This window comes from Phragmites australis, chromosome 4 (genome assembly GCF_958298935.1).
Source record: "Phragmites australis chromosome 4, lpPhrAust1.1, whole genome shotgun sequence".
In the NCBI taxonomy this organism is placed as follows: domain Eukaryota; kingdom Viridiplantae; phylum Streptophyta; class Magnoliopsida; order Poales; family Poaceae; genus Phragmites; species Phragmites australis.
Genome location: NC_084924.1, coordinates 3,613,071 through 3,637,771, shown reverse-complemented (window position 1 = coordinate 3,637,771; position 24,701 = coordinate 3,613,071). Strand labels below are relative to the sequence as shown.

General features: G+C 44.4%; 3 protein-coding genes across 4 annotated transcripts; 1 reads left to right on the top strand and 2 right to left on the bottom strand.

Annotated features, from left to right (window-relative positions):
* Window positions 1-3,090: 3,090 nt before the first annotated feature.
* On the bottom strand, window positions 3,091-8,218 carry LOC133915277 (probable inactive leucine-rich repeat receptor-like protein kinase At3g03770). 2 transcript variants are annotated; one of them, XM_062358377.1, is made up of 7 exons: window positions 4,948-8,218; window positions 4,711-4,844; window positions 4,308-4,548; window positions 4,008-4,216; window positions 3,869-3,903; window positions 3,670-3,781; window positions 3,091-3,573 (listed from the first exon to the last, which is right to left on the bottom strand). In XM_062358377.1, the coding sequence occupies exons 1-7, from the start codon at window positions 6,314-6,316 to the stop codon at window positions 3,283-3,285; spliced, it is 2,391 nt and encodes a 796-aa protein (XP_062214361.1). In that variant the 5' UTR covers window positions 6,317-8,218; the 3' UTR covers window positions 3,091-3,282. The 2 variants fall into 2 exon arrangements, with proteins under 2 accessions (XP_062214361.1, XP_062214362.1); XM_062358378.1 differs by having other exon boundaries at window positions 3,869-3,900.
* A 6,669-nt stretch (window positions 8,219-14,887) lies between these two features.
* Window positions 14,888-18,677, top strand: LOC133915275 (25.3 kDa vesicle transport protein SEC22-1-like). The gene is made up of 6 exons (XM_062358374.1): window positions 14,888-15,021; window positions 16,217-16,451; window positions 16,893-17,053; window positions 17,143-17,289; window positions 17,642-17,718; window positions 18,234-18,677. Exons 2-6 carry the CDS (start codon window positions 16,264-16,266, stop codon window positions 18,315-18,317), a joined length of 657 nt encoding a protein of 218 aa, XP_062214358.1. The 5' UTR covers window positions 14,888-15,021; window positions 16,217-16,263; the 3' UTR covers window positions 18,318-18,677.
* A 780-nt stretch (window positions 18,678-19,457) lies between these two features.
* Window positions 19,458-20,351, bottom strand: LOC133915276 (uncharacterized). The gene is made up of 2 exons (XM_062358376.1): window positions 19,860-20,351; window positions 19,458-19,677 (listed from the first exon to the last, which is right to left on the bottom strand). Exon 1 carries the CDS (start codon window positions 20,208-20,210, stop codon window positions 19,860-19,862), a length of 351 nt encoding a protein of 116 aa, XP_062214360.1. The 5' UTR covers window positions 20,211-20,351; the 3' UTR covers window positions 19,458-19,677.
* Between the last annotated feature and the right edge of the window lie 4,350 nt (window positions 20,352-24,701).

Here is a 24,701-nt window from a genome sequence, read left to right as displayed (position 1 = left end):
CTGGTCGCGGGACAGTTACTCACTAAACTAGTCTATTCTTATTAAATGCTTTCCACTCAAGTGTTTTTTCTTCCCTAGTCACTCCTCCCTAGTGGACAAGTCATGATCGGCATAGAGGTTCCCATGCCATGTCCTGTAGCATTAAACGCTACGGGACGGGCGCACAGGCGTGTCATACTGCTTCACTGGCGCGTGTGCGAGACCGATGATGGGATATGATAGATTGGCCGATCGATGCGAGGTAAGCATGGAGGTATCCAATAGATGGGACGGGCTCGGCAGCTTCATGAGGGCAAAAGGGGCACGTGCGCCGCCAATTGTAATAGCCTAAGGGTGGAAGGTTTTAGAGGGGATGGGTCGACTGCTTGTGGGCCCATTTGTAAGTTCTCCCTCTCTTGTATATAAAGAGGAGAACGGGTCTGGCATGGAGAGAGGATCTAGAACCAGTTCATGAACACTGATAACAAAATACACAGGACGTAGGGCTATTATCCTTTAGGAGTCCTGAATCTGGATAACCTCTGTGTTCTTGAGTTCATCACAAACACACGCACACCGCATACATTATCCATGCACCCATCGATCGGAACACCCAGGAATCATTATCAGGGATTAACCCTCGACATTCAGGTATTGACAACTCTCAGATCTTCCCTGTTGCCATGCTATTAGTGCAATCTACAAGGCCTCAATGAAACTAGATGACTACATATCACCAAGTTATGCAATCACACAATACATGAAGACATATAGCCATTACTTGCAGCCAGTTGAAGGTGAGGAGAGATGGCCTGTTTCTAATATGCCAAGGCCACTCCCACCTGCTTATGTCAGGATGCTTGGGAGGCCTAAGACAGTAAGAAGAAGGGAGCCAACTGAAGCACCTAAAGTAACTAAGATAAGTAAGGTTGGAGTTAAGATGAGGTGCTCAATGTGTTAGAAAATAACTCACAATGTTAGAACATGCCCTATGAACAAGGAAGGAGGCAAGAAAAAGAATGCATACATCGAAAGAGATGCTGCTAGGAAGAGGAAGCAAAGTGAGCTCTCAACATCTACTGCTACCATATCAAACACAGTGGTAAGTTACACCATCTTAAATGTTTATTGTTTCTTCTGATCATTGACTAACAAAAATATCATTTCTTGCTTCTCTTGTAGCCTAAGACTAGGACACAACAAAGTGCAACCACATAGGTTCAGCAACCCAAGAAGAGGACTTCAAAGCACAACACAAATAGGCTAGCCCACCCTGATGTTTGGTTCAAACACCTAAAGCCATGAAGACCTGCAAATGTTTCATTTTGTTATAGGGCCTTATGTTCTAAAGGATGTTTCATTTTGGTGTACATAGTCCTACATTTTTTGTTCTCTCAGGGAAAGATACTGCATGAATGTTGGCTTTTGTTCTCAGGGATGTATGAATGTTGGCTTTTGTTCTCAGAGATGTATGAATGTTGGCTATGAATGGTGACAACTATCACATACCATGTATGAATGTTGGCTATGAATATGGTTGCTACTACTACCTAAGTGTTGGCTCGTTCATCTGTTCTGTCATTCAGTGCAAAGTGTATGCTTGTTCATCTGTTCTATCATTTAGCACAAAATATAGGAACTTGGATATCATTTTCATTCAATGCTCCATTGCTCATATTACATTAAAGACAACCACCTATATCTCAAATCACAGCACATTACATTGTCTCTCTCACTATTCTCCTAGCATAAGCGCAAATAAGGTGCCAACAACAAGCAATGCAACAACACAAGACACATACCTACATCTATTACCTTGACTGAACTTGGCAGCCATGGCTTGAAATGCCTCATCCTTCTCATCCAACTCCTTCTTGTGCTTTGCCTTCAGAACAGCAACCTGCTCCTCGTTCTCCCTCTGCATCAGCTCAAGCATCAGCTTCAGCTCTGCTTTCTCCCTTCTCCGGCTCCAAACATAACCACAAAGGTCCACTAGGAGCCTCTTCACAAATGGGGTGTTCTCAGCATCTTTCCATCGAAAGAAACCGCAATCCCCTCTCGTCTACAACAATTGGCAAATCAAGAGAACATCAGCAATGGACAACCAACCAACCAAAACAACTGAAAAAGAAAGCTTCTTACCCAAGAAGATGAACACATGTAGTACCTCTGGCTTGGATAATCATCACTCCAAGAGAGATCCACTGGGGAGCCTTTCGGTTGCACAGGCACATCAAAGCGGGCTCATAATCCAGTGTTCCTTCTCTGTATGATAGCGGCGAGCCCATTCCTTGCATCGAATGCCCTCTGCGCGCATCTGACGCCATCGATTGCGAGCTAGATCACGCCATAACTGCATGCTCTCCCTCTCAGTCTCCCTAGATTCCAACCCTATACGTACGCATCTAGATGAAATGGACTGAAAAAACAAATCTTTACCCTAGATTCATACATCCTAGCGGAGACTCACCTCAACCTCTTGCACCAATCTGATCAGCCGGACTTCCTCACAATCATTCGTGCGCCGTCCACTTCGTCGAGGGGGAGGGGGGGAGAGAGTACTACACGAGAGGAGGGGGTGGAGCACCGCATGAGATGAGGGGGGCAGAGCACTGACATGCAGTCCCAGTGCCCATCCCCACCTGTGTGGCAAAACCGGTGCCAGCGTGGATGCTAGCGATGCGAAAACAGCCTTAAACATCAGGTTAAGGGGTTAATTAGACGATTTTACAAAATTTAAGCTCCACGATATCTAATTTTGTTGTTCAAGATTTTAAGTATACACGAGTCGATAGTTCAAAGGGTTATATAGACTTTTTCCTTTCTTTAACAATGCGGGGTCATTTTCATTGGGTTTCTAGAGGGTGATGTGGCTATCTAAGACCTCCACACAATCAAAATTGCTTCCGCATCATCAAAACCATGGTTACAAACCAGTCTAAGGGTAAAGTACTTGGGTATTGGAACACGAGGGGGTTAAATGAACCAAATTATACTTTAGGGGGTTTTGTGGAATCGCGCGATACTTAAAGGTAGTAAAATGATTTTTTTTTGGGGGGGGGGGGGGGTGTTGGCGAAATTGGAAAGAAGAGAACCTCTACACTGACACTACACGCTAGTTGTTTGTGCACATCCCGGAGGATTCAGCATTTCAGCTGCTGCAGATGCTGTACATTCTCTCAAAATTTCCATCTTCAGATGCAGCCTGCTGCCACAGTGATCCAAGAAATCTCGCAATTTGACAGTAGAGTCTCATATAGTCCGATAAAATGGCACAATTCAGAAAGCAAGCACCTGATCTCATCATCTGCTCAAGCTCAACCGAGAAGACCTGGTGACCCGGGACGACGACGACACCGGGGACCCGTCGCTGCTCGGGGCGTCCCCTTCCCAGTCAGCCTGCACCTGGGCTGCGAACTGCAGGTTCCAAAGCACGTCCTCCACCGATGGCCGCTGCGCCGCCTCCTTGGCCAGGCACCTCAGGCAGATCTCCATGACCGTCCTCAGTGACTCATCTGAGCACCCTTTTCTCACCTCTGGGTCTGCAAAGCTTCTCCTCCTGACCCGGTCCTCGTCGGCGATCGCCCACTGCAGCTGCAGCACAGTGAGATTCAGCCATTCAGGTGATCCTGTTCTACCAGCTACGTTCACCAGTTGGCGTTGTCAGGTAGAGATGGTGATGATGCATACCAGTTCCTTCAGTATCTCCACCTCATACATGGATGTGATGGTCTTTCCAGACACAACCTCAACTAGGATCACCCCGAAATCGAAGATGTCAGTCTTATCGCTGTACATCGGACTGCAAAAAGAAAATGATGGTGCGATTAGTTGCATTGATTGAAACTGCAAGATGATATTGGAATCAGGTACCACTCTGTTTAAGTACCTATCAGTCTGGAAGTTGCTTCCAGCTCCTCCCTGCTTGGATTGACAAACGAAATAACATTGTTAGTCAGCAACAGCCACCCAAAAGTTACCGGAAGTAGCGCAATGTTAAAGTGGTAAGTTATTTTTCACTGATCTACCTCGGAATTCATGGCCTCTGCTAGGATTGGGATATTGTAGCTGCCGATTTTGGCAACATGATTCTGATCTAGGAGAATGTTGGTAATCATCAGATTATTTCCAACTATTCCAGGTACGATTCCTCCATGCAAGAACTGGATACCCTTCGCAACACCGATGATGGCTGATATTCTCTGTGCCCAGGTAAGCTTGCACCCTTCAGTTCCTTCTGGTGAAATTCAGTTCAGAAAGCAACATTACATTCAGTGATTGGATTGTCAGAGTGAGTGAAACGAAAGCAATAGGAATCGACAACTTACGCGAGATCCTGCTCCTTAGGCTCCCATTTTGCACGTACTCGAACACGATGTACAACTGAGTTACAGTAGAATCGTCGAGGTCATACTCAAAGCAGTGTCCTAGAGCGCTGACTAAGTTTTGATGCCTGAGCCTAGAGATCATCTCAATGTGACGGTTAAAACTTTGGGTAGTCTGGCTCCTCTCGATCTTCAGAGTCCTGACTGTCACTGGGGTGCCATTGCCTAGCCTTCCTCTGTACATCTGACAAAAACACAATAGACTTTTATATAGATGTGCTTCTTTCCATGCTATTCCAAATGAAAACATGGTCACATATTCACATGAGCTCATGAGCATAATTACAAGAAGTGACAGTAAACAACATGCACCAGTTGCCCCAATTCTGAGAAAACGACGTCGTACCTCACCATGAGAATCTTGCCCCTGTAGGTAAGAGTTTTCAAAGTTGTTAGTTGCAGCTTCAAGCTCGACCAAAGAAAATGATCTGTATGATGGGATCCCCAGAGCTCCCAGCTTCACTGTTTGTGATATGTAACCTATTTTTGTCCCAAAGTCCCGGAGGAAAACAGAAGTTAGTGGTCTCGACATCAAATTTCGATCCTAAAGAAGCAATTTTATGCAGAGAGATTGAGATCATACGCGCATCGGCGAGCAACTTGGAGGGGTAGCCACTGGAAGCATGTTCTTCTGCCAACGTTGCCGGAGCCCTTGCCTTTGCACCTTTCGCGGTCACCTTCCTCACGGCAAAGAAGACCATGACACCGACAACCGAAACAGCGACAAGAACCGCCATTACAATGCCGGTGACAAAGCCTGCCTGCTCGGCAGTGCTCTTCCTCTCCTTGCCAGGCACTATGCCCACGGCCAAGGCTTGGGTCTGACAGAACGGTGACAGGTGCTGTGAGCCATCACCATTGTCCAAGCAGTTGGCCGCGACGAGCACCACCGCGTCCGGCTTCCTGTCCTGTGATGTCAAGCAGGTGGGAACGCTCCCCATGAGGAGATTCGATGACAGGTCGATGAACCGGAGGTTGTCTCCACAAAGCTCCTTGTTGGAGAGCGTCCCGGTGAACCTGTTCCCGGCGATGCTCAGGTACCGGATGTACGGCAGCGACAGAAGCGCCGGCGTGAACGGTCCGACGAACCGGTTCCACGACACGTCCAGCCGCTCCAGAAGGTAGAACGTGCCCAGCTCCGCCGGGAGGCCGCCACCGAACTTGTTCCTGCTGAGCACCACGGTGACCACCTTCCTCCCGAGCCTCGGGAACGCCGGCCCGAGCGAGTTGCCACCGACGTCGATCACCTGGAGGTTGGTCAGCCGGCTCATGTCCGGCAGATTCCCGGACAGGTTGTTCGACGCGAGCACGAGCGACCTCAGCGACGGCATGCGCCCGAGGGACTCCGGCACGGCGCCTTGTAGCGAGTTGTTCCGCAGGCTCAGCACGGCCAGAGACGGCAGCGTCCCGAGCCACGCGGGCACCTCACCGCCCAGCATGTTGCCGTCGAGGACCAGGGTCTGGAGGCCGACGAGCCGCGACATGCCCCTCGGGATGCCGCCGCAGAGGTAGTTGTCGCTGATGCTGACGATCTCCAGCGCGGCGAGCCGGCCGAGCTTGCCCGGCAAGGGGCCCCAGAGGCCGAGGCCGGACAGCATGAGCACCTTGAGGTCGGGGAGCCTGGACAGCGTCGTGACGAAGGCGCCGATGGAGAAGTTCTTGGGCAGGGGAGGCGAGCCCGCCGCGCCGGCGATGTGCAGCTGCGTCACGGTGTCCTCGTAGCACACAACCGCGGCCGTGCTAGAGGGGCCCATTGAGCCGCCGCCGCCGCAGAAGTCGGTGCCGCGGCGCCAGTGGCTGAGCATTGGAGGGTGGTTCAGGAGCTGCTGGATCTTGAGCAGAGTCCAGGCCTGGGAGGGCTGCATCTGTGTGGTCTCCGGGAGCAATGCAAGAAACACCGAGAAGAAGATGAGCAGAAGATGGCTTGGCCTCGCCATTGGAGAAGGTTTCATGATCAAGAAATACTGTGTGGATACTGCTTCACTCTGCTCTTGATCAAGAAACACTCATAGGAGGAGCAGAAAAGGTTATCAAAGAAGCCGGCCTCTGCCTGATCTTTGATTGTTTTCTCCTTTTGTGATCAGGGACAGCAACACCATGAACAAACAGAATATTACCTTGCAGCCACTGAAGCACCAATGAAGGGGGCAAGAAATCCTTCTTCAGATCAATGGTGAATGCATAAAAACAACGGATGACACAGGAGGAAGAACTCCTTTGTTGCGGTTTATGGATTGCAGGTGTCATGCAATGTACTTCTCAGTGTGTGTCATTGTGAGTGTCATACTGTCATCTGGTAGTAGTGAGCTGCAGTGCTGCACATCACGGGGGTGACAGGAAGAAGAGGCAGGCACCTGGAGCAACGGGCAAGTGGTGTCTCCAAAGGTTGAGCTGGACATGGGGAGCAGGCAACGGACAAGGAGTGCCAGTCCATTGCTCTCTTTTTCTGTCTCAGAAACACGCTCTCTCTCTCTCTCTCTCTCTCTCTCTCTCTCTCTCTCTCTCTCTCTCTCTCTCTCTCTCTCTCTATTGGCAAAGGAAAAAAAGTAGCGTGTGATGCTTATTTGCTTTCTTGATCATTTTTTTCACCTATGCTTGTTTCAATTATAAGTAGGATATTTTTTAGGAGAAACAGTAGGGGAATCCTACTGTACTAAATATATATTAATATAAAAGAAAGGAGGAACAGAAACACTGTGGAGCACCAAAGAAGGGAGCAAGAAGCAAAGAAAAAAGAGGGAGCTACACATAGGGGGCGCGGCTATACAAAGGAATTATAAGTAGGATATTGTGCTGCTTTATGTCTAAGTATATTTGTAGTATCAGTATGTACACTTTTGTGAAGAGTACACAATTACTGTGGCAATCTTTTACTTTGAGAGTGATACATCAAGTATATTTGTAGTATCAATATGTACACTTTTGTGAAGAGTACACAATTACTGTGGCAATCTTTTACTTTGAGAGTGATGCAATGATGTATCTCACAACGTATTCCTTTTTACTGACAAGCCAATCCTGAAGTGGTAGACGTTAGGACAGACATGACGCTATTATTGCACGGTAACCATCGCATATGCTCTAGGTGTGACCGTGTGAGTAGTGAGTACTACTTTCATCAGCTATATGATGAACATGCCTTTTCTTTCTTGTGCTTTTTCCTTCTTTTCTCGGACCCGTCGATTCGTTGCTCTCAGCACTTTTACAGCCGCGTCCTCACTGCTTTGCTTAAAGCGACGTGGAGCAAGAAGAAAAGCTTTCTCCCAAAATCATGGCAGGGGAGATGCAGGGGAGGAGGGTTCCGTTGAAAGATGAACACAGAATGCAAGATACACTCTCTGCACACAAAAATCTGCAGTCGCACTGAAACATTGAGCTCTGCGAACTACAGAATGCTCCGATGTTGGTGAGATTTCTGTGATGGCGAGGTGAAAAACCTTGTAAAATAAATGCGCAATTGCTCATCATGCACCAAACTTTGGCCCCAGTTAGTACACCATCCCGCTTAGACCCAACACAAACGCTTCTTATCAGGCAGGATGCAGATCATGGGAAGGTTCTTTTGGAACCGATTGTTTTGCCCACCATTTCTGTCAACTCCATCACAAAAACTGCGGTCCTGATGATCAATGCAGTGGAGCCTGCGCACGTTAATCTACGTAGGACAAACCCGAGTGAAAAACGCCAGCAATTGAGTAAAACCTTTCAATCGCTTGAGCAAAAAAGCACCAACGAATTATCCTAGAACAACGAATTATCAAAGAACATAGAGAAAAAACAGAAAAGTGCCAAACTGTCTTTCTTTTCTAAAATGAACTAGTGTCCTCTCTTGTACTAACTTTTGGAGATTTTTTTAAAAATAGTATTTTATTGGAAAATTGCAAAAAAATAGTTGAATTTACAAAATTACAAGAATAGATATTGATAGCACTCCGCGCGCTAACTTACTACGTGGCAATGGGTCTGAGGACCTATCAGCAAGCGGGCAGTGAGTCTAGGGGCTGTCGGCATTCCACATGCCGACAAGTCCTATATTGTGTAGACAATATTCAAAGAAAAATTCATAATTTTTTTGATACGATCTTGAATGGAGATGATCTTTATATAAAAATTATAGCTTTTCGACGAGATCTATAACTTTCTAGTTAAACACTTTGCCATTTAAATCCGTTTAGGTCCTAGTTGGCACACTGCCATATAGGATGTCGGCATGAGTGCCGATAGGTCCTAGTTGGTATTTTGTGTGCCAACAGATATTTTGCAATTCTGTAAATTCGACTATTAATTTTGCAATTTTCCAAAAATTACTATTATTGAAAAAAATTCCTAACTTTTGTGCCATACATGTCAAACATTTGCTATTTTAGGAGGATCAAAAGCATACTGCATGGCCTATAACTACAAGAAAAAAAGAAAAGAGGAACACGAGCATACTTTTGATAAATTTCATTGGTTAAACAAGTTAACGGTGCTCACTTAGCTGGACATGTTTCTCCCTGTAAAAGCAGTAACAACTTTGACACCGAAACAAAAGCTTACCATGAAAGAACAATGGCCTACAACATCAAAGTTCGCGAAGCAAGAGAGCAAGTGAATCGAGCTACGCCTGCCCTTGTGCCAGTGCATGCGTTTGTGAGTGCGTGATGGCTTGTCGACGGAGACGTAGGTGAGCAACTGAGCGACTCCATCGTCATCGGCACGTACGAGCGCCATTACTGACGCCGGCGTCAGGTGAGGTCCGCCGGTAGCTGGCGGCTCTGCTTCGCGCCATTACTATGCCGGAGACCCTGACCTTCTTAGTATCCAAGGGATCACCCCATGCGCCTGTGAGCATGGCTGTGCCGTGCGTCTCCGGGAACACGGAATAACTTGGGCCAAGTAGGAAAGAATAAATTGATGATTTGCTATTAAAAGAATTGATATTTTGATTATAATATCACTCATATTAATAAAATATGGGATCATCTGAGTTTAGGTCATAGTGGTAAATAAACAAGGTCACTTTTTGGCGGTGACAAAAAATAAATAAAATCAATTGGCTTCATACGAACGCAACCGCCCTCGTACGTGTCACCCAGTGACCAGGGGCAGATCCAGCACAAATTTTAGGAGAGTTGGGGCTCAAGCACACAAATTTAATCCAAGCGGTTGGTTAAATTCACAGCTTAAATGGCAGACCAAAGATTTGGCTCCAATCTTACAACATCATGAATTCGGGATCATCTTACAACATCATGAGTTCATGACACCACTCACCTTGCAAATTCATTTTTGCCGGGCACAATAGACATATCTGCTCAGTCACAACATAAGGAATCTCCGATGTTCCTCAAATCAAAGCCTACCCGGCCTGACAGGCTTACAGTTTTAGTTGAATGATCTGATCAACTGATCCCGAAGCTAGCTTTCTACTAAAATTGCTATGACTGGCCAACTAATGATCGGACTACCTATCTTGATGCTTTGAATCTGTATTCAGAGCTTTTTTTTTCCAACTACCGAGACTACTAATTTCAAGTACAAAGCTCTCCAATGAATATGCTACTCAGCTACTGCTCTTACTTTCTATCAGAGCATTGAAGATTTGAAGCAAGCAAGCTCGGGAAGAAGAATACCTGAATGCCTGAATGCCTGAATCCGAAGAGTAGACTGCCTGCAGGCTGCGGCTGTGGCCCTGCATGGCTGCCCAAGCCCCCGGCACTGGCTGCCCACTGAAAATAGATCAAGGACGTGTGTAATCATGGATAAATGCAATGAAAATGGATGGCAAAGATTGTATCAACTATACATATCAAGTATGAATACTATGTTGATTTCCAAAAAAAGCATAATGACAACGTCGAAGGTTATTACTAAGCACATAAACATTTGGAGGTAATCGCTGGCTAGTTCATAGTGCATCACTATAAGGGAAAACGGTAACATTCGATGACATACAAGGAATTTTCTCAACAATCTTCTGGGATCACGAAACCACCTGCGGAGCTGCTTCTGGTCCATCTAAAACTCCAGACGACGATGGTGTGACGATTGCCAGTGGAAAGGAGAAACGGATCAGCACCAAAGGTTGTAAGCTCAACTTTGTCATGATGATTTCATGATCCCAAAAAATTCTCATTAACACCTAATAAGGGACATTAAAAGGAGTGAAACATAAAAACATAACCACTTCATGCATGATGGCATAAGCCTGTCACCTGAGGATGATCTCAAAGAAAGAATCGCATAAGCTGGACCAGTCAAGTTGTAATGTCCGGATACAAACAGCTACAGACTATTCGACAGCTGCAAGTCTTGCAACCGAAACCACAACCTGGGCCATGTGCAAGATCAAGCAGTAGAGCACGCAAGGACATGATTGTGATGGAAGTTCAGTTTACACAGCATAGGCATCAAGTTGAAGATAGCTATGGACATTTCGATTGTAGCAAAACTCAGACTAAGTCTTCAAATGCACATCGCGAACAGCACCCAGGCACAACAAATCACGATGGCGGCATCCTCAATTTGGTCAGCAGTTTAATAAGCCTATGAATCTCTATGTGTATTTCAGGAAGTACAGCAAGAAACTACTTTATCAGTTTGTCCTATACAAAATGGAATGGCGAAGATAAGTTAGGATGATCCACAAATCCTCAGTTGGCTACAATTCAACAAGCCTCCGAACCTCTATGTATATTTCAGGAAGTACATCAAGAAACTACTAAAATGGAATGCCTGAGAAAAGTTAGGATGATCCACAAACCCTCAGTTGGTGACAGGAGGAGGAGAACCTGGAATTTTGATCTGAAGGTTAAAATAAATCATATGTATGTGCATAAACAAAACATGGTAGTTTACCAAAAAAGAGGTTAAAAGATGCATTAAAAATAAGTCATTCCTTTATCATGTTACCAGAGACGCTGCATCAGTGCACCAGCAGGCCTTGCTATTAAGTTCATACACAATTCAATCGACTAGACAAACCAAAACAAAGGATGATGTTGTACAATATGCAACATATTCAGTAAGATGATTGTTGACAATATGAAATTTATGAAGCCCCTTGTTAATTAATCACACTTAAATTACTCTTCACCACATAAGCCACAGGCCCATGTTTGCATATATGCTATACAATGAATTAATCGTCATGACTGCCTGCCATTGTAGATAACACTGGTAGGCACATAACAAGCAATCTAAATAAAAACTATAGGGTAACAAAGAAAAATCCATTATGTGCGCAAGAACTTATTAGTCACAAGCTAAAATTAAGCTCAAACAAATAAGTTTGTTACAATTGTTTTTGGTTGCATGCTGGGAAATGTGCAATTTTCTCCACACGATTTCGGAAGGGCAACCAATGAATATAGTCAATTGAATCCAATAAGAGTCCGGAGCAGTAAAACCGAAATTTGCCACAATCAATCTGAAGAGAACTTCTATGGGGGAAATGTATTCCGATGTTGCATAGACTTGAATCATAGACAACAAGCAAATAATTACAGAAGAACTTGTGAAGTTGAAAACCTTAACAACAGTTTCTAACAAACACATCCATGTAAAGAAATGTCAGATGCTTGAACTCGATTTACATAGTCAGACTGAAGCAATATAGGAGGTGTTTCGCACCGCCAAAGACAATATGCAAATGCCGCGAGACCTTTGCTCGACTATATTACTAAAGAACCCACCCTAAACAAACAATCATTTTTTTAAAAGAAATACAGAAGGGAAAACCCCTTCTGTGAAATTGGTGAGAACCGGCATCGAGCGGGTTCAAACGCGGGTGGCGCGGGCGTAACAATGCGTACTGACCAACTGTGCTAGGTGCAGCTTCTTCAAACAATCATTTATACCTATGAGTGTTTTGTTAAGTGGTTTATGACTGTTGATGTAACTTATTTTCTGTGAACCAATCAACTTCCAAGCTAGGCTACTAATTCCAGCATAATAGTTATGCCTTAGTAAAGAACATGGGTCCCCATCCTGCTCAGGCCTATACATATCTCGATAGCTCAAATGGGCATAGTGATTGTAAATTTGCAATCACAGGGCACACACAGTGAACAATATGAATGATTCAATATGTAATTGCAGGATGCAGCGGACAACGTGAGTGACTGAATGTGACTTATTATGACATGTCGAATTTTTTTTAACAGTATGCTATATTAAAGAACATGTCATTTGCAAAAATTTGAAACATGCATGAGGATAAACATTTGACTCCCAGAAATCATTTTCTCCCGCAAGGCTTACTAACTGCTGTGAAGAATGTATCCAGTTTTGTAAGAACAAATGGCACCCCCAGAAGAATATTGACTGTAGATTTCAGTCACTGTCTCCAATATTAGGAAATATTGCTCCCTGGCATCCATACATTCAGATTCATCTCAGGAATGGTCTATTGTACCTTTCCAAAAGCTGCACCAGAAATTTAGTTATAGCTATGTGTCTGAATTATATCACCGTGTCTTCCATCAGTTAAAACAATCAAGTCTCCTATCAGTTAAAACAATTAAGCATCCTATATCAAGAATTTGGAATGCATGTATACCAAATACATGGAAATACATCTAAGCCCTTGGCATTCAGGGTTATAGGCAGCGCACTTTAGATCAAGGAAATGTTCCTAGTTCAGAAGCTTATGTTTTGGAAAGAATGTACAGAGCAAACTGTATGCCTAACACTAAATGTCTCTTACCTTAACTGTTGTTCAAATTCAAGATTTACTAATCAAACAGTTAAACCACGGCAATATGGATTAATAATTTAATAGTCCATCCTTGTACCAGAGGAAGCGGAAGATCTAGCTTATCAAATTGCCAGATTAAAATGAAAGGTAACCCTCAGAAAACTCACATTAAACCATGAATCACCAAGGAAAAACATCGCAAACCAGATGATAGAACATGGAAGTGTAAACAGATATCAGCAGTAGCATCCATGCACCAAACAAAAGAAAGAAGAGCAGCACATCATCACAATATCAGACAGATAACAAGGTTATCCAACTTATAGTTACCTAGATGGTTTATAACTTTGCAGTTCAAATTACAGCCAGGGCCATATCTTAGGGTGTTCAGAGTGAGTGATGACATAGGGGCCCCACAAAATTAGGGCCCCCAAATTTTGGTAAGTATGTGTATTAGCTAGAAAACATTCCAACAAAAGTACACACGTTTCTTTATAAGGCATTGGAGAGAATAAATTTTAGAAGTTCTATTGTGAACAAAACTTGAGAAAATTTTGAGAGGAGAAATTGTTGGACTCATCCCAACTCGCAAGTTGTCATCTGCCATTACTTATACTAATAATAGGTTTCTTAGTATCTGTACATTAAGTGAACCAACATAATCTTCATCTCCATCTAAAATAAAACTTAATCTTCAGTTACCTTCTTAACAATTTTATCATTCCCTGGGCCCAAAAGGCTTCCACTACATACATCTACTGTCTTTGATCACACTATAGCAGCTTTTTTTTGGTTGAACAGAAACCACAATAGCAGTTTTTTTAACAGAAACTATATCATCTTTTTCTTATATAATTTAATTCATAAAGGAAACTACTCTATACATTATACAATATCCGTTGTTATGTTCGCGCTTTCTGTTCACTGTATCACAACTGGACATTGCACCCTAGCAAGCAAAATCAGTTACGTACTACATGATGAAAAACTACAATGAAAGGGCATAATATTAGCTTTAGCACAGGGCCCCAAAAATGTTTGGTACGGCCCTGGTTACAGTTATGGTTGCATTGATAGAATGCATAGGCTGTTGCTATGTAGACGACATCCGCTAATCTTGCAGTTGACAATAACATACTAGCATAAACCATCCATGACCAAGGGCCGAAACTCTATAGCAATCAAAATCTCACCATTAAGAAGTGCTGTAATTCACTGAGGCGGGTTCGGCACAGGTTGCTGTGGGGTGGTGATGGCGGCATACCCGGCCAAAAAATTGTCCGTGGCGCATACCAGGACTCGGAGGTCCCATTGCCGATCTCATCAACTGCCGCGCAGACGGTGGCCCAACGGGGAACGGCGCAGGCGGCGCCCTTATCGGCCGCCCTCCTGGACGGAGACGCGCATGCGGTAGTTTACCACCTGCAACACCATCGAGCCCCGGAATCACCGCCCCACGACACGAGCTCACGTCGGCGGCGAGCCAACGGCGGGGCTGCTCTCGGTCGCGGCGGAGTAGGGTTTTCAAGGGATTTGAGGAACTTTTTATATTTTAAAATCAAAACAATTTCTTTTAAGAAAACTAGATAATAGCACCGTCTACGTCACAAAATTTATTTAATTTTTTTATAATTATTTCAATAATACAGAACATTAAAACGTAATACCTTTTATTTTTAAATCCGATAGTCTTAGCGTCTTTTCAACGGACGAACAGTGGTGGGCCCAGTAGAGAACCACCTTACGACTGGGCCGCTAAACGTGGTGGGCCACCTCGGAGCTGGGCCGCGTAATGTGTGGGCCGAGTAATATTGCGGCCGGACTTCTCCTTCCGCGCATTTCTCCTCCCTGCCAGACCGACACGCGCAGAGAGGTTCCGGATCCTCGAAACTTCCTCCCCTCCGGCGACACCGCGATCGCCCTCCCCGGCGACAGCCGCCGCGTCGCTTCTGCTTCCGCCGAAACCGCCTCCCACCTGTACGCTCCCGCCTACCTCTCGATCTGCTCCTTATTCGTCGTATTTTCGTAGCCTCTGCCCTCTAGTTCGTCCAGATCCGGTAGATCTGATGCGATCGTCTGCCCCCCTTTTTTTTTTTCTATTTTGAATTGAGGAATTGATCTAGTTGTTGCTATCACGGCGGCTTTGGGATTTGAGCCGCGAGGTTAGTTTGTTCGGGTTAGGTTTTCGCGCTGCAGCTGAGCGAGGGTGGATAGAATTGCCTTAGCTGTTGGTGGTTGGGATTTCTCGCAACATTGTTTGCCTGTTGGGCCTTTCGATTTTTAATTTCAGCGCAAATTTTGGCTGCGGAGTTTGCTTGTGGTGAAAATTGAATCGTGCAAGCTATATTGGACTGAGATATTGACTCAGACCGACTTCCCAGGGCTCGTGGACTATAGATAGATCCTTCTCTCTTCTGCATTGTTATTCGAGACGATCGCAGGGGATGTACATAGATCCATCCCTGATGTGGTGCATAGGCGATTGCTGTACGATTAATGTTAGGTAAATTGCATGCACCGGTATTGGACAGATTCATTTATTTGCAAAGTGGGAATCTATTCATCAGGGGATTATGGATCATGGTGTAGTCCATCATAGGTCAATACGATCTGGACTGAACTGTTTTTGGTATTCAGTGGGGAAAAAAAGGAAGTGGTGGTTTTGTCGCTGAAGTGGGTGATCTAGCATATTTATTTTACTTCTGAATCTTCGGAGACATAGTTGTATTAGTGCATTTTTGAGGTATATCAGTATATGCCGCAGGGACATTCTAATGAAAAAACCGGTTGGTTGAAACTATGGGCTATTTCTTATATGTGCATTGCAGTCAGTGCTATCTTGCTATGGAATACAGTATACTGGTTAGTGAAGCTAGGAACACTTAGGTCTTGATTAACGGTATGTTTTTTTAGGGAAACAGTATGGATGTTTGCAATGAACAAGTAACCCTTGATGATTGTAGCATATATGATCTTGTAAAATGACATGAATTGCTTGTTTGGTGGCTATGATATGTCGCTTGGATTGGTTGTCTATATTATACTTGTTGGCATGGTGACATGATGTTACTTGAAAATTTGATATGTTCTGTGTAGTAGCATAAGGCAACCACTTGAAGTGGAACTGCTTCTGAACCTATTTTCTGCCATTTCTTTGCATCTTACTCTGTAGGTTATCCACTATAGTTTCTAGTGGTTGGTTCTGGCCTTCTTGACACAATGGTGAAGCTGACAATGATAGCACGTGTCACTGATGGCCTTCCACTGGCAGAAGGGTTGGATGATGGGCGTGATCAGAAAGATGCTGATTTCTACAAGCAGCAAGCAAAACTTCTTTTCAAGAACTTGTCAAAGGGGCAACATGAAGCTTCACGGATGTCAATTGAGACGGGGCCATACTATTTCCAGTATCCTTGTGTTATTTGTGTTCCTTTTTCTTCAATTCTGAATAAGGCTTACTTCTGCATGTCCATGCAAAGCTATATGATTTATATGATGCACATCTCAATGTACATCTAGCCATTGCATTTTTATAGTTCTGATGAGTGATGACCAATATGTCAGCCAATATGTCAGCATAAACAGGCCTGTAGAATTAACTGCATTTAAACAACTAAAAAAATACACTTATGTCAAGGGGATATATGTGATGCCCCTGCAAACGCTCTAAAATGACTACATTAACAAGGCTACTTACCTAGTCCATTTTTCTCATTTGAGGCTTATTTGACCATCAGCTTTCATCATTTGCTGTTTTTAAAAGCACCCAGCTAATCATGTTTGTAATTTTCCCCTGCTGTTTTAGTCCTCTTGTGATAGTCTTGTTGCGCCTTAATTCAAATGTACAGTTACATCATTGAGGGCCGAGTATGTTATCTGACAATGTGTGATCGCTCTTATCCGAAGAAACTTGCATTCCAGTACCTAGAAGATCTGAAGAATGAATTTGAGAGAGTCAATGGCAATCAAATTGAAACTGCTGCAAGGCCATATGCTTTTATCAAGTTTGGTATGGTTCCTGAGTTCATGTGTCGGTGTTGTTTTCAGTTATCATTTGAAACGCTACTGGTTGATAACTTGTGTCTATTTCTACTTTAGATACATTCATCCAGAAGACTAAGAAACTATATTTGGATACTAGAACTCAAAGGAACCTTGCAAAACTGAATGATGAGCTCTATGAGGTGCACCAAATTATGACTCGCAATGTTCAAGAGGTTCTTGGTGTTGGTGAAAAGCTAGATCGTAAGTTCCCAAGCATTTCCTGCTCCTAATGTTTCATTATAATTCTTCCACGCTAAACTGGTAGATGTTTGTGACATGAATTCAAAGTTTACATTAGTACTACCGAGGAGCTTTTCCTTCAAATTGGCATTGCTTCCTTTCTGTGTGATGGAAGCTTATTCACTCTAGTGTCTGTCACTCTGTCTCAGGACCTTAGCATTCTTTTTGCTTTTCTTTACACTCAATGCTTATTGCATTTTGAGCTGCCCTTTTCTGATGGTCCCCACTATTAAATACTTGCTCCCACATTTTCCGTGCATCGCATTGCACATGGTTGGCTGTATTATTAACAACAGCTGTTCATTCTTTGCAGAGGTCAGTGAAATGTCAAGTAGGTTGACATCTGACACGAGAATATACGCAGATAAGGCAAAGGACCTCAATCGGCAGGTAATCCACATGCACAATTGCATCTTATGCTTGGCATATACATTTGTCAGCTGAGCTGAAGTTGAGCATTCTCCATCAAACTAGATAGGGATATCAGATCCATATAATGCTTGTTGATTCTTCCTTGTACAACACCTGACATAAATTTACTTTTACTGACCAGGTTGTTAGCATAGAAGTATCTCATTAACCTTGTCTGCAGTTTTATAATCCATACTTGGTTTGCATATCGAATATCCATGATCACCTAGTTCTTTCTTGAGTTATTAAAATAATTGGTTGTGTAGATATGGTTTAATGCTGGCTTAAGTTACGGGCTGTAGCCTATTGCTAGTAAGATGGTACTGTTCAATTTTCATCAGTGTGTTCTTTGTTAATGGAATACTAGAAGTTTCAGAATGTTTTGAAATCGAGAATCATCAGTTTTAATGAATTGCAAATCCTACTCTTTCAACATTTCTGTAGCTGTTTTGACCATTACATTTATTTGATGCGCAAAACTTTTCAAACACCAGGCCTTTATTCGGAAGTATGCACCAGTTGCCATTGTGATCGGAATAGTATTGATGCTCTTTTGGCTCAAAAACAAGATATGGTGATTGGAATCGACGAAGGAAGCTGGGGGCCCGTCTTGCAACACTGGAGAAGAACAGATGAAAATCAGGTCGATTCTGGATCAAGAGATGCTTTGGTGACTTGTATCCCGTATCTGCCCATTCAAGCGAGTAGTTGAGTTGCCTTTTGCCCCTCCCTACAAGCTATTCAAGTGAATTCGTTGAAGTATAGACCTTATTATGAACTTAATTTTGTGCATCCTTGGAAATCGTACATACAAGAGCTCTGTAGAGCTGACTTTACGACATCGGGGTTGTAATTTTTTGGTGGAACTCAATGTAAGGGTTCAGGCTGATGAACTGTACTCCCGCACCTCACTACCTATTATGCCATATTTTACAACATTTTGCTGTGCAATGGCAAAGGCTCTTACAATGTACGAGGTAGCTGCTGAAGACTTGTTTCACCTGCACGATTTGCACAACTCAACACTTGCTTCTGCAGCGTATTGTTGGGCATGCGATAGGCCGAGGCATGATGTTTGGAGCAAAAAGGAGGTGAAATGTCTAGTGAAGATTGTTTGTTGGCGGCAGTAGAACAGAAGACTACACTTGGACATGCCAGACCAGTCGGCTGATGCTGATCGTTGGGTCCGATAACGGTTCATGGTTTGGCAGATTCTTTCCATGAAACTGCAGGTATCTTGCCTTTCAGCGAGAGCAACCGAATGCCGTTCCGTGCGAAGGCTGGACGATGCATGTACTTCACCTTTCTTACTGTTGTATCCACTTTATTTAGCGGAACGCGTTGCGATTCGCACTCTCGGTCATCTTTCCTGACTCCGGCGAGTCTTCGGCGAGCTTAGGGTTTCAGGGTTCAGAGTGGTGTCTTTACCGGAGAGGCGGTGGGCTTAGAGGGAAGGCTGCCGGTGGCAGGCCGGCCTGGCGTTGGCACAGGCTCGCCGGCGAGTGGAGGCAGGCGTCAGAGGCCGCACTTGAAAAATCGAGTTCCCAGCAACCAGAAACACTCGGTTGCTCGGACCCTTATTTAGAGAGATTACTCTCTCTGGGAAAATTAAACAATAGGATTATCTCGTGACATAAGTTACCAACCAGCAGCAATCGGGATCCTTCACAGTTCACACGGAGAACTGCCAACGGAACATGAACTGATAGCGTTTGTACTGAGATGGCCAACGAGGACCTGAGCTTAATTTCTTGTAGCATTAGAATGTTTCTAGTACTAACTTCCAATCAAATTCAGTCATTGAGCAAGTTTCTGATGCTCCGTAGATCACTCAGTCGTATATTACATACCCTAGCCTAGCTAGTAGCTCCCAATGTGAAAAGAAAAAAAATGGGAAAGAAGCGGCAGCAACAGGCGTCATCCAACTGCCACTTGCCCCTGCAGACGATGAATCGGAATGAAAAGAGTTTGTTAGCTATTGTTCGATCATAGACAGGAAACAATCGATTACTGCCAGCAATCGATAACGTTTATCAATGATTTACAACGCTGGATCAAGAAACCGCGTAGCAGAATCGATCCAGTCAAGAAAAGCAAGAAAGAAGGATCAAGAAACGCACCTAAGGAGAAGAGGAGGAGGAAGTGGCAGCGGCACCGGCGGTGGAGGGGTCGGGCTCGGCCTCCGCGGGGAGCTGCTGCTCCTGCTCTCCTCCCTCGTGGAGGCGCGCGCGGATCTCGTGGATCCGGCCGCGCGCCTCTTCCACGAGCCGGCGCCGCTTGCCGTAGGTCTGCTCGAGGCGGCGCTGCAGCTCTGCGGCGCGCGCCCGCGCCCGCTCCAGTTCCGCCAGCGCCTCCGCCAGCCGCGCCCGCGCCGCAGCCAGCTGCGCGTCCGCGGCCGCCTCCCTCCGCCGCAGCTCCGTCGCCGCGCACGCCGGCCGGCTCGCGTCGGGCAGCCGCCGCCCCTCGCACATCCCTCCCACCCCTCTCCGCCGCGCCGGGCCCGGGTCTGGTGGGACGGGGGCTCTGGTTTCGTGTGGGCGGGGCGACGGGTGGGTGGATCCGTCTCTCTTTTTCCTCTCTTATGGACGCGCCGTTGCCTCCTCGGCTCTTTCAGTTGTGTGCTTTCCTTTGCTTGGGGATATTGAGCAAACAGCACTCCTTTGGAGCAGTGTTTAGCAAATCCCTTACTAGTCTCAAACTCGTCCCATTCTCGGCCTCCCAGGCTATCCACGTCGGCTATTGATTCCAAGCCGTCCGATTAGATCACCAGCAAATTAGCACCATCCGATATAGTGTGTGCGCCCCGTAGCATCTCGCAGGCTCCGTGGCTTCGAGTATCTTCTTTGCTTGCTTGGCCGCTTCTTCCTCCCTCCACCAATCTTCCCCGATCTCGCGCCTCCTCCTCGTGGCGTCCGTGGGCTCTGTCCCCGCCTACGACCTCCACGCTGTCTCCGCCGTGCTACCCACCCCATCCCCCCACGACGCGCCACCGCCGGATCAGTCCTCGCATGGTCCTCTCCCCTTCGTCATCGTCTCCCTCTTGTTGCTCTTGGCCCAATCTCTAGTCTCTTCCTCACTCGGCGCATGGAGAGGCGGTAGCCATGCCGCTCCGAGCGACGGAGCTCCAGTCTTTGAGTCGTGATGCTGTGGGGAGGTGGCTGTTGTAGTGCTGCGAACAAAGGGCTCCGCTCGCGCAGAGGGTCATGCCGCATGCAACACCGGCCGGTGAATCCAGAAGATGCTGCTCTACGGTGGTTGTGTGGCTTCAATCAGAGGTGGTTACTTCCTTTTCATTACCATCAATTCCTTTTTTCCTTTCCAAAAAAAAACTTGTCTCCTATTAAGAATTTCTACTCTAATCCAATATTCCTGTTTTATGTCTGTTGTTGTGAATATTTTAAATGGAGTCCGCTTTAATCACAAGATGGGTTCGGATAACCCGTGTCATGTCAATGAATTTTGACCGAGTCTGGCGGTATTGTTATGGTCAGGTCTAGTGATGCTGATGCTTGTTTTACCGCAAGCAATGTGCCAGGACATGAATCAGTAACAACAGCACTCAGCGAGGTAAGCCGTAAGCCTTCATTAGACCTGGCGATTACTTCATCAAGTTTCTCAGATCAACCAATTTGAAGTTGCTCTTTGCCTGCTTATTATAATTGTGCTCACAGTCGATCAGGTGTATCATATTAGTGGCGCTCTTGAAGAATAATCACCAATGCCTCTGCTCTAGCTTAATCTGGAGATCCATTCTTGAGTCAATGGATGGAACTGCTGCACTGGGCCTTGATTTGGGTTTTGTGACACATGTTTTTCTCATGGTACCAATATGGGATAGGAGGTAATCTAATTGTTCAGATACTTCAAACAACTACAGATGCTACTGCATCAAGTAGTTTCAGATTATTTACCAATCATGATGTTCGATAGGCTCTTAATCAAATGCGAACTTATCTGCCAATGCTTTACACTTCTGCCTTGTTGCTTTACATATATCTCAGATTGGGTATTTTTGTATTCCTATTGGCAGTTGGCAATTAACACTTTTGATAAGGATATTTCTTATCACTGTCACATTGTCATTATTATGTATGATTGATGATTGGACTACCTTTTCTGTTCTGATCAATATGTTGGAACAAGTTATTAGTTGGGCACATCCAATGGGTGCTACTCGTCCAATACATGTCGAAACTTTGGCTATGCATGGTACCATCGAAGAGCAAATGCTTAAACTTCTACAGGTTTGTGTGCATCACATGTTCATAACATTTTGATGCAAAAATATGTTCAATCATGTGTGTTTTAAGTATTTGCTTTGCCTGCAAGATTCTAATGCTTGTAGAAAAATGGTGAATGAAGGAACAAGCAACATTGACAACGAAGGAGGCCGGTTTCATAGGAGTCTCCATGATTTTGCTGAAAGTAGCTATTTGTCGCAACTCAGCTTTGTGTAGACTGGATCTAACACATCACTTCTGTGGCAGACAAAAGATCTCTTTGTATATTAATCCAATTGCTTTTGACAGAGTGGTTAGTGGATTGAATTTGGTATATGTCGATGAGGGCTAGAATATTGGTAATACAAAAACGCATGGGGCCAACTCATTATACAGAACTTTATAGGCTAAAATTGATTTTATCTTTTTGTGTTCTTTTCTGGTATATGTTTAGTGTGGAGATCTTGTCGACGCTCAGCTTTGTGTAGACTGGATCTAACACATCACTTCTGTAGCCTTGTGTAGACTTGATCTTTTGGCTGTGGTAGTGTTTGACAGCATGTTGTATGCAAGTGTAAATCCAAGCTCTTATATATCTATTTAAGCAACGGGTCAATATTTCACGCCAACAGTATGCAACTTTTCTAGTAGCACTCTAAACTTAAATGTCCGGCAAATAGCATTCTAAGTATCACTCAATTTAGAAAATAGCACTCCTTCTTTTTCTCTTCTCTCATTTTTTGGGTCCTTTTCCATTTATGAAAGACCTAAATGCCCTTTCTGCTCATCAGACAGACAAATATATACAAACAACATACAAATATAGCCACAAGACATTTGACATAGAGAAATAGACATTTAGGAGTTCCATTTTAAGATTTAGTACATAGCAGAACCACTTTGACAATCTAACAGTACAAATGGACTTAGTTCTGTTATGTACTAAATCTTAGAATGGTTCTGTCTATCTATAACAAATTTAGTCATAGTAGTTCTGTTATGTACTAAATCTTTAAATGAAACTCCTGAATGTCTTTTTTTCTATTTGAAATGTCTCGTGGCTCTACTTGACTGTTGTTTGTATATATTTGTCTGTCTGATGAGTAGCAAGGGCATTTGGGTCATTCACAAATAGAAAAAGGGCCCAAAAAATGGGAGAAGAGAAAAGGGAGAAATGCTCTTTTCTGAATTGAAGTGGTCCTTAGAGTGCTATTTGCTGAACATTTGAGTTGGTAGAGGCCACGATGCACAATGTGCAAATGGGCTGCATGCTGGTTGATGGAGGGAGTTCCATCAACCTCCTCTTTGTGGATGCATTAAGCACCCTATAGATCTCGAGGAGTGCATTAAGCCATCTCCTCCGTTCTTCGGGATCACCCAGGATCTTCGGCCAAGCCGTTGGGACAGATCGAACTACTTGTCACCTTCGGTTCGTCGAACAACTTAGGACCGAGATAATCCTGTTCGATGTGGCGAACTTCGAACCGTGTACAACGCAATCCTGGGTCGGCTGGCAATGGCCTAGTTCATGGTCGTCACCCACTATACATGCCAAGAGATCAAGATCTCTGCTCCCAAGGGAGCCATTACCATAGTGGGCAACCAACCAAAAGACAGCCTTACACTGTGACAAGAGGATCCTCGATATGGTCAAGCTAGCTCCCGGGTCGCAACTTGAGAATGCAGGGGCGAGCGATTGCCCTGAAAAGGTCCACATCACCGCTAGTTCCACCGATCGACTAAAGGCAGTATGCCTAAGCAACGCCGATCCAACCAGGACGGTTTATAGGGGCCGACTTGAAAGTGCATCTAGGCCCCCTATGTGGGTTTTGATGATTGACGATAAACGATTAAGGGACTAATATGTTTAATGAGTATTTGAATAGGTAAAAGTCTCGATGATGAAAGCTAAATGACGTTAACGATCCTTAAAATGAAGAAAGAAGACGGTGCATGATTATTCCTATAGTTATAGCATTTTACTTTAATTTGAGTATATGCATGTCGTACTATTAAGAGGGATACAATATTGAAAGCTTTGTCATGATCTTAGTACTGAGAGTCAATCCCTAGAATGAGAGACACAATCCACAACATGAACACTTGTTTTTAAAATGTTCTGTTGATATCAGAAGTTCTGATAGGTCATATCTGAAGTTCCAATTTATGTCGGAGTGTCTAGCGTGTTAAAATTTTGAGCGCTTGGGAAGTTCTCTGTTGAATCGGAAGTTCCGATATTTTGGATCGGAAATTCCGATGTTGATCGGAGTGTCTGGTGTGTTAAAATTTTGAGCGCTCAGGAAGTTCCCTCTTGAATCGGAAGTTTCGATGTATTTAGTCAAAAGTTTCGATGCATGTATATTTCCAATTTCGGTTTGGGTAGAGTAAGACATAGCTGTTATTTTGAATAGATCAAAAGTTATGATCTTAAGGTCAGAAGTTCTGATGTGGACTGGAAAAGTACATAACGGCTAGTTTTTGGAGGATACCCTACAAATACCCCTTTGCCTTACCCTCTCCGAGTTGCTGCTGCATTGAAAAGAAAAACACCTGTCTAGAGCTCTAAAGTTCACCTTTCCTCTCCCTTGTCTTGTGCTACATCTTGAGAAGGAGATTTGAGTGAGAGATCTAGTGAAAGTGATTTCAAGTTCATCTTTGAGCACTAGGTTTCATTTCCAAGCTTTGCCTCATGTGCATTTATTACTCTTCGAGATTGAGATCTCCTAGATAGCTAGGAATCAT